The 9799-nt window shown below is 47.0% G+C and overlaps 2 protein-coding genes across 2 annotated transcripts; both read right to left on the reverse strand.

The window, feature by feature from the left end:
• Positions 1–179: 179 nt before the first annotated feature.
• Positions 180–1956, reverse strand: LOC128756050 (E3 ubiquitin/ISG15 ligase TRIM25-like). Its single transcript, XM_053860197.1, has one exon. The coding sequence runs from the start codon at positions 1937–1939 to the stop codon at positions 308–310; it is 1632 nt and encodes a 543-aa protein (XP_053716172.1). The 5' UTR covers positions 1940–1956; the 3' UTR covers positions 180–307.
• Positions 1957–6356: 4400 nt separating this feature from the next.
• Positions 6357–8387, reverse strand: LOC128755658 (tripartite motif-containing protein 16-like). The gene has a single exon (XM_053859536.1). It carries the CDS (start codon positions 8342–8344, stop codon positions 6728–6730), a length of 1617 nt encoding a protein of 538 aa, XP_053715511.1. The 5' UTR covers positions 8345–8387; the 3' UTR covers positions 6357–6727.
• Between the last annotated feature and the right edge of the window lie 1412 nt (positions 8388–9799).

Consider the following 9799-nt stretch of genomic DNA (forward strand, 5'->3'; position numbering starts at 1 on the left):
ACGACAAGAACATTCTCAGGAACACACAACACTGATACACAAAAATCAGGTGGCTCCAACGTAAGTGACTGAAACTCACAAGACACAAACCTGAAATCCAAACCAAGTTCAAACAGTTTTGCCAGTAAAAAGCACTTTGGGAAGATTGGTATGAATAAAGCAAGATCATTATTACACACACACACACACACACAAGTGTTTAGAGCCCAACAATCATGACACACAGAAGGACACAAACACACTGCTGGAGAGGAAAGAAGTCAACAACCAGCAGGAAGAGTTTGTGAGACACAACTCACACTGTTGTTTAGTTCAGCTTCAGGATCTCACATGAGGAGGACATGAAGAAAGGCCCGACCCCGACCCCGACCCCAGCATGTAGAGGCTGAGTGAAGGTGGTGTGGACTCTGTGGAGGAGGGTCATGGTTCCAGAGACGCTGTAGAAGGACAGAAGACCTGCAGAGTGATCCAGGTACACTCCCACTCTGGAGGGTGGAGCTGTGGAGACTTGAGTTCTGATGCTGTTGTGTGTGAATGAACAACCAGAGTCCTGACACCATAATGACCAAGATTTGTCATTATATCCAAATCCACTTTCTCCTCCTGATCTGCTGATGTTCTTGTATGAGACTGCTACTTCAACTTCTCCTCTCCTCTCCACCTCCCAGTAACAACGTCCAGTCAGAGGCTCTTTACTCAAGGCCTGAAAATACTCACTGAAACTGTCTGGATGAAAACGAAAAGACTGAATTACTCCCGGGAAACTCACTTTCCTGTGTCCTTCAGACAACAACAACTGTGAGTGAGCAGTGTTTGGATCCAGAGTGTTGTCCCGTGAGAACCTGAGGAACTCAGCTCTGGTCTTGAGCTCTCCTCTGAGCATGAGTGAGATGTTGGTGCAGGTGTCTCTCAGAAGGTCCTGGAGTCGCTCTCTGCTGGCTGACACGGCTGCTGACACTTCCTCAAAGCAGCAGTGAGGACGGACGTGGGTCCTGGAGGAGAGCGTGTCTCCACTGACCTCTGAGAGTGAGGACCAGTTCTGGAGAAAGACCAAGTGACTGTCGGTGAGTGACAGCTGCTGCAGCTCAGCATCTTTCTTCTTCAGCTCAGCGATCTCCTGCTCCAGCTGCTCCTGAAGTCCTTGTACTCGAGTGGCTTCAGTCTCCTGCCGGGATCTGATCTGCTGCTCCACATCAGACATTCTTCTCTGGATGTCCTGGATCAGCTGTTGGAGGGTCTCCTGACTGTCCTTCACTGCTTTATCAGCAGAGTCGGTGATGGTCTCCTGCTCCTGCTGAAGAAGCTTCAGCTCTTCCTGTCTCTCCTGGATCCTCTGCTGGATCCTTCCTCGACTCTGATCCACCTCTTTCTCTCTCTCTCTTCTCTCTGCTGCGGCCGAGACAATGTGGTGGTCTTTGTGTTGGTCCTCAGCACAGAGGTGACAGATGACCTGCTGATCAGTACGACAGAACATCTTCTTCTCCTCATCGTGTTGAGGGCAGAGGATCTCCTGGAGCTGCTTGGACGGCTGGACCAGCTTGTGCCTCCTGAAGGCCGGAGCTTCTAGATGAGGCTGGAGGTGTTGCTCACAGTAAGAGGTCAGACACATTAGACAGGACTTGAGGGCTTTCAGCTTCCTCCCAGTGCAGGAGTCACAGGCCACATCTTCAGGTCCAGCATAGCAGAGGTCAGCAGCTTGGAGTCCAGTCTTCTTCAGCTCCTCCACTAACTCTGCTAACATGACGTTCTTCTGCAGGAGAGGCCTCGAGGTGAAGGTCCGTCTGCACTGAGGACACTGGTAGATGTTCCTCTCACCTTCTGAGTCCCAGTAACCTTCAACACAGACCTGACAGAAGCTGTGTCCACAGTTGAGAGTGACTGGATCCTTCAGTAGATCCAGACAGATGGAACAGGAGAGAAGTTCAGCTCTGGCCTCCATTTCACTGACGACTGACTGGCTTCAGACTCCCTTCAGATATTTATACTCTTATCTCTGAGTCACATGATTCGACCTGTTGGTTCCTCCTTCCGTCAGAGTTCCTTGAAACCAGGTGATGATTCCTGTCAATGATTCAACCCTTGACTCTTCATGGTTTTGAAGTGGCTTGGTTTTTGCTGATTTTCTTCGAGGGACCTCAGTGATCTTATAAATGGCTTCAGTGACATCTGCTGCTGCTGGATCCAAGTCCAGAGAGAAAACCAAACTGAGTCAATGTCCACAGAAATAAAAAATATTTAGCATTACATTTGTCAGAAAAGACTCAGCCTCGAATGAAGAGTCAAATGAAAAGAGTGTTTGGGTTAAAGGTGAACTGAGCCTCAAAACATTTAAAACTAAAGTCAAAATTCAAAGGAAACAGACGAGTCCATGAACAGGTGATGAAATAGCACCAGTTAAATGTCCCACATCAACAGTATCAGTCTGGATTAGAGCGTTTATTGAGTCCAAAGGTTGAAAGAAATAAAGTGTTGGAGATAAAGAAGACAAACCAACAACACAACTGTGAGACCGGAGCAATTCCCACTCATTCATTCATTCATTCACATGTTTTCTGTTTCTGTCCTTGCTCTGACTTTAGCAGGTTTTTTGATGGCCATAACCCTTTCCCCAGCCTCTCACCTTTAACTTAACCATCCAAAACACACGGCTCACCTTAAGGTGGACTCTGAACCCAACTGAAACCCCATTATGACAAACTACTGTTACTGTCGTTTTAACCCTCTAAACATCGTGGGGACAAATGTCCTCACAAGAAAGTGCTCATCAAGAAGTACGCAATATATATCAATATAGCGTATAACATACGCTATATTGATATATATTGCGTATATATAGTAATTTTTTTTTCCATCAAAATGAAGATCATTTGCTTTGTCTCACTTTCCAACTTACAATCTACAAAAAAAAAAAAAAAAGCTACAGCTTCTGGTGAATCGACTTCATCAGCAAGGAGACGATAAGACGCTCTGCATGCTACTTCCTGTTAGCTTTATCAGATGTGAAGAAGGCAGAGGAGCTGACCGTCACCAGCGAACATGAATGCAACTCAAAATAAGAGTTTCAGAGAGGAACCAAGTCAACTCAGCCCAGCTGACCACCTGAAACAGTTCACAGTGTTGTCTCACAGGAGTGTTTCTCCACCAGTCAGAGGACCTTTCACTGAGGTCGGTCAGGCGACACGCTGCACTGTCACTCTCCAAACAGCATCAGGAATCTTTGAATTTTGTTTCATTTCTTTATTTAGATTTCCACTTCTGAGTCCCGCATTTGACGTCTGTGCTATTATGGTCACACAGTGTCGTTTTTGTGCAACTACAACATCACCTGCCGTTCACAAGTCCTTGAACGTTCCAGGTGTTCTGAGAGTTATCACCCAAAATTCCAAATTAAAAAGAGGCAACATTTTTATATTAGTTTTATTTGTCATGCAACCAAATGGAGGAGCAAGTTTTCAGACCCATGAACTGAAAGTGAAGGTCAGAACAAAGCTTCATCTTTACTTTTTGTTTGACGTGTGGAATATAAAAAAATAAATTGAATAGACAGCTCATTATATATATATATATATATATATATATATATATATATATATATATATATATCAAAACAAACATGGAAATATATATTATTAATAACCACAAGAATTATTAAATCCACAAAAACAACAACAACAACAACAACAACAACAACTCTTATGCAGTACCTAAAGGGTGGAGTTCCCTGTGAGTCAGTTCACTTTTGGAACAGCCTGACCATGGAGCTGACCTGGTCTGGAAGAAACCCTCACCGACGAGGCCCTCCGCCACTTGGCCCTCCACTGCCTGTCCATCAAGGAGCTGAGCCTCAGCGACTGCCGCCTGGTGGGCGATTTCGGCCTGCGTGAAGTGGCGCGGCTGGAGGGTTGCCTGCGCTACCTGAGCGTGGCCCACTGCACCCGCATCACGGACGTGGGCGTACGCTACGTCGCCCGCTACTGCCCCAGACTGCGCTACTTGAACGCCAGAGGATGCGAGGGACTCACAGACCACGGCTTGGGCCACCTCGCCAGGAGCTGCCTGAAGCTCAAGTCCTTGGACGTGGGCAAATGCCCGCTGGTGTCGGACAGCGGCCTGGAACAGCTGGCCATGTACTGCCAGGGTCTGAGGCGGGTGAGTCTCAGGGCCTGCGAGAGCTTGACGGGGCGAGGACTCAAAGCTCTGGCCGCCAACTGCTGCGAGCTGCAGCTTCTCAACGTTCAGGAGTGCGAGGTGTCGCCGGAGGCCCTAGAGTTCGTCCGGCGGCACTGCCGGCGCTGTGTTATCGAGCACACGAACCCCGCTTTCTACTGACAGCAAACCTGCCATGCGACCCACAAACATCCATTCGACCAAAAGTTGATGCCCAAAATACTGCAGAATCAATGGGACAACTCCAGGTTGCTACGCTAGTGTCGTATTTCACGGCTTGTAAACACTGCTGCTTTAACGTCTCGCGATCTCAGCACTCACGTACCAACAAGGAACTCCTGCCGTTCACCAGCCCGCATGTAGTCAGTGGTTTTGTGTGTCTGAAATGTGTGTTATTGTGTGTGTGTGTGTGTTAGCGACAGCAAAGGCATGTGTGTTATGGCTGGTGTGTAGCTGTGCAGGAAAAGGTGTGCGTTTTGACCACATTGTGTATTCAAGACAGGGAAATTGTGTGTGACTGAGGAGTAGACTGTGTGGTGCAAGTAGTTTCGATGCAAGCATGTAGCAGTGCGTACACTAGATGGCGATCTTGGTTCAGAAATGATGTGAGGCTTCATTCAAGTCCAAACATTTTACCGCAGACAGCGCCATCTGGTGGCCTCTGAAAATCAGGACACTGTTTCATGAAACCTCTTCGACCCTTCACCACTGATACAGTAGTTGGGTTTGTGTCTTTTTGTTTGGAGTGAGCGAACAGGTGTGTGTTACTGCGAGTGAGTCAATCTGTGTTTTAGTGTGAGTCAGTTCAGGTGATGGGGTGTGTGTGTTTCAGGAGTGTAGCAGTCGCTGGGTGTGTGTTTATGTTGTTGTGCCAGAGGATTTGTGCATGGTTGAGTAGCAGTGTGTGGATGTGTGCTAGAGATCCACCGAATATTCGGTGGCTGAATATTTTCCACCAAAAAAAACAACATCCGTCTTCGGTGGCGCAGAGTCGCCGACTCCTGAAAGATGCGTCATGGGTCAATGCAATGTTACAGAGGATGTCTTTCAAATACAACACAATACACTCCCCAGTTGTAATAATCTGGCAACATAATCCTCCACTTTCAGCGGTGACAGCACCAGGGTCGCTGCCCTGTCGGCTGGTGACTGAACCGGAGTGGTTCAACACAAGCGGAAATGAGTTTGACTTTCTGACCCATGTATCACATGTTCCCTCTTTATTTGATCACTTCGTTGTTGTCCATGTTGTCAAGGATCAAACACAACCGTCTCTGTCGTCATGGCGATGCTTCAATGCAAAGTGTGGTTTAAAGTCTGCACACAGCGATGAAGGTTTGGGATATTCCGCTGTGTTGTGTGAGTCGATGTTTCGTGTCACTCCTGTGGGCCGTCAGGTGACGACAGCTTCGGTTTTAACTAGAAAAGCATTCAGACCTGAGGCCGATAAAGAGGTCAAACTTTTAAAACTCTGGTCGGGACCCCAACCCCGGCCACGGTGGGAGGAGACCACTGAGGGAGTACAGAGACCTTGGACGTGTGCAGATCTTGTGTCCTGAACGCCTGACTTGATGACTGAAGAAATGATCCGGATCACCCTCAAACTGGAGTCATTTGTTCCTTGCCTCCTTTCACACGTTTCTCCTCCACCAACAACAAAAGTTATTTAAGAAATGTTTGCTGACAATCGAGACTTCTGAGCTGAACATCGTGCACTTGTTGCTGCTATAACTGTGCCAAATAAAGTCTTGACAATCCGTCCTCCGACTGTTCTGTGTCGTCATCACCAAGGTCCACACAGAGCCCTGAGCTTGTGGGTGGCAGCTCCAGTCCAGGAGACCAGGAACCTTCAGCATCTTCTTGATGCTCTTCTGACGTTTGTACTGATCGTCGTACATGAAACTGTCATGAAGTGATGTGATACTGATCCGAAAACATTCCTCCCCTGCTGCAGCTGTGAGCGTCCACAGTTTCAACACATGGAAGCTCACAGAACCTCCACTGAGAGGCTCACCTCCAGGTGGTGTCTCAGGGAGGGACTCACAGCTTCACTGGCGACCCCTGGTGGTGTGTTTTCTCCTGAACATTCCACTCCACACCCCGTCACCACAAGAAAAACACACACTCCAGCAACACTGTTCATCCACAGCTTTATTTCAGTGATTGAAGTCACATGATCAATTGTCCAGAGGCCAAACCCAAACACACAGCACAACATGGACGACAACTCAACAAGCCCATCACATCAACACAACTCCACGACAAGAACATTCTCAGGAACACACAACATTGATACACAAAACTCAGGTGGCTCCAACGTAAGTGACTGAAACTCACAAGACACAAACCTGAAATCCAAACCACGTTCAAACAGTTTTGCCAGTAAAAGCACTTTGGGAACATTGATATGAATAGAGCAAGATCATTATTACACACACACAGACACAAGTGTTTAGAGCCCAACAATCATGACACACAGAAGGACACAAACACACTGCTGGAGAGGAAAGAAGTCAATAACCAGCAGGAAGAGTTTGTGAGACACAACTCACACTGTGGTTTAGTTCAGCTTCAGGATCTCACATGAGGAGGACCAGACCAAGACCCTGAGCCCAGCATGTAGAGGCTGAGTGAAGGTGGTGTGGACTCTGTGGAGGAGGGTCATGGTTTCAGAGATGCTGTAGAAGGACAGAAGACCTGCAGAGTGATCCAGGTACACTCCCACTCTGGAGGGTGGAGCTGTGGAGACTTCAGTTGTGATGCTGTTGTGTGTGAATAAACAACCAGAGTCCTGACACCATAAAGACCAAGATTTGTCATTATCTCCAAATCTACTTTCTCCTCCTGATCTGCTGATGTTCTTGTATGAGACTGCTACTGCTGCTCCTCTACTCCACTCCACCTCCAAGTAACAACGTCCAGTCAGAGGCTCTTTACTCAGGACCTGATGAGCACGAGTGAATCTGTCTGGATGATGAGGAGACTGATCTTTCCCCGTGAAAGTCACTTTCCTGTTTCCTTTAGACAACAACAACCATGACTGAGCAGTGTTTGGATCCAGAGTGATGTCCCGTGAGAACGTGAGGAACTCAGCTCTGGTCTTGGGCTCTGCTCGGAGCATGAGTGAGATGTTGGTGCAGGTGTCTCTCAGAAGGTCCTGGAGTCGCTCTCTGCTGGCTGACACGGCTGCTGACACTTCCTCAAAGCAGCAGTGAGGACGGACGTGGGTCCTGGAGGAGAGCGTGTCCTCACTGACCTCTGAGAGTGAGGACCTGTTCTGGAGAAAGACCGAGTGACTGTCGGTGAGTGACAGCTGCTGCAGCTCAGCATCTTTCTTCTTCAGCTCAGCGATCTCCTGCTCCAGCTGCTCCTGAAGTGCTTGTACTCGGGTGGCTTCAGTCTCCTGCCGGGATCTGATATGCTGCTCCACATCTGACATTCTTCTCTGGAGGTTCTGGATCAGCTGCTGGAGGGTCTCCTGACTGTCCTTCACTGCTTTATCAGCAGAGTCTCTGATGGTCTCCTGCTCCTGATGAAGCAGCTTCAGCTCTTCCTCTCTCTCCTGGATCCTCTGCTGGATCCTTCCTCGACTCTGATCCACCTCTTTCTCTCGCTCTCTTCTCTCTGCTGCGGCCGAGACAATGTGGTGGTCTTTGTGTTGGTCCACAGCACAGAGGTGACAGATGACCTGCTGATCAGTACGACAGAACATCTTCTTCTCCTCATCGTGTTGAGGGCAGATGATCTCCTGGAGCTGCTTGGACGGCTGGACCAGCTTGTGTCTCCTGAAGGCTGGAGCTTCTAGATGAGGCTGGAGGTGTTGCTCACAGTAAGAGGTCAGACACTGCAGACAGGACTTGAGGGCTTTCAGCTTCCTCCCAGTGCAGGAGTCACAGGCCACATCTTCAGGTCCAGCATAGCAGAGGTCAGCAGCTTGGAGTCCAGTCTTCTTCAGCTCCTCCACTAACTCTGCTAACATGACGTTCTTCTGCAGGAGAGGCCTCCGTCTGAAGGTCTGTCTGCACTGAGGACACTGGTAGATGTTCCTCTCATCTTCTGAGTCCCAGTAACCTTCAACACAGACCTGACAGAAGCTGTGTCCACAGTTGAGAGTGACTGGATCCTTCAGTAGATCCAAACAGATGGAACAGGAGAGAACTTCAGCTCTGGCCTCCATTTCACTGACGACTGACTGGCTTCAGACGAGGAACTGAAACTTAACTGTTGCTTCCTCCTTCTGTCAGAGTTCCTGGAAACCACGTGATGATTCTGGTAAATCACAAGAAGCAACAGCTCCAACAGCCATGTGAGCAGAGGTCTAAAGACCACGAGAGGGCGCCAGACTACAACGCTATGAACCAGTGTGTTCCAGACCACTTTCTTCCTGGCTGCTTTATTCATTTTATCTTGACTTTGCAACGTTTCTTCTTATTACCTTTTTATCATTTATTTCGTAGCATCTTCAACACAAATGTATTTTACAGTGATACTGTCAAAGTCACTCAGTCGTGATGTGTGCAGTGTTTTGACTGCGTTTGAGTGAGTTGGAGGATCAGCACCGTGATGAAAAGCTCTTGCTTGCCAGGTGAGCTTCGTCTGGCCAATCTACTGTGTGCACATTTACCACTAGTGATGTTCAATTCCACCGATTTCCTTTCTGATCCGATACTTGGTGATATTCAGGCTGGTATCGCTGATACCGACACTGGTACCTACAGGTATGTGACTACACCTAATGATAGCTTCCTTCAGAGTACAAGAATGAGTCTTTATTCTTTGTTTATTTAAATAAAACATTGAAATAAATTATTCTTGAATTAGTAACAACCACTATAAATCGCATATTTACCGTCTGTTCTGTCTTTTGCTCAGAACCGCTCCTGTCTTTGAAAAGACTCTCTCTGCTGGAACAGAAGTGGCAGTGACTCCCAGGTATCTCACTGAAAAACTACTGGGACGACTCAGCACTGAATATCAAATCACATCAGGTTCAACTATCTACAAAAAGGCGGTACAAACAATTATTATCATGGCAACTCAAAAGTGAAAGTGCCCATTAAATATTTAAAAAATAGCGCCACAATAATTGTTAAATCAATATAATTTATTAATTTCAGTTATATATATATTAATTTAACAGTTTACGTTTGACTGAAAATAATACAATATTTAGGTAGCAGAACTTCTGTTTCATTCATCTTTTCTCATACAGTTTTATTGTCATTGCACTGTATCATTTAACAGATCTACTTTAAATGGTGAACCACCTCAGAATCCTTACATGATATAATCTCGGCTCTCTTGAGGATGGGCGAGATTATTTCAGTGATCATTTCAGATACTGTCACATGATATTACTTTATGATTATTATTGATGACATTATTATTTATATTATTTGTTACTTTACTTCACCTGGACATTCCTCCTCCCTCGACCTCATCGATGCGTAGTACTGAACTGCCTGGTTTAACCATTTCACCATGTTGCACTGAGAGTCATGGAGTCTTGACTGTGACTGAAGAAAAGTAGTTCCTACCAACTGCAAGTCTGAGTCCTGAGCTGAGAGTCAACACTGCTCATGACAGTGAATCGGCCAAACGGATGTTAGCCACGAGCATTTATGCAGGAAAG

The sequence above is a fragment of the Synchiropus splendidus genome, chromosome 3 (genome assembly GCF_027744825.2).
Source record: "Synchiropus splendidus isolate RoL2022-P1 chromosome 3, RoL_Sspl_1.0, whole genome shotgun sequence".
Lineage (NCBI taxonomy): Eukaryota > Metazoa > Chordata > Actinopteri > Syngnathiformes > Callionymidae > Synchiropus > Synchiropus splendidus.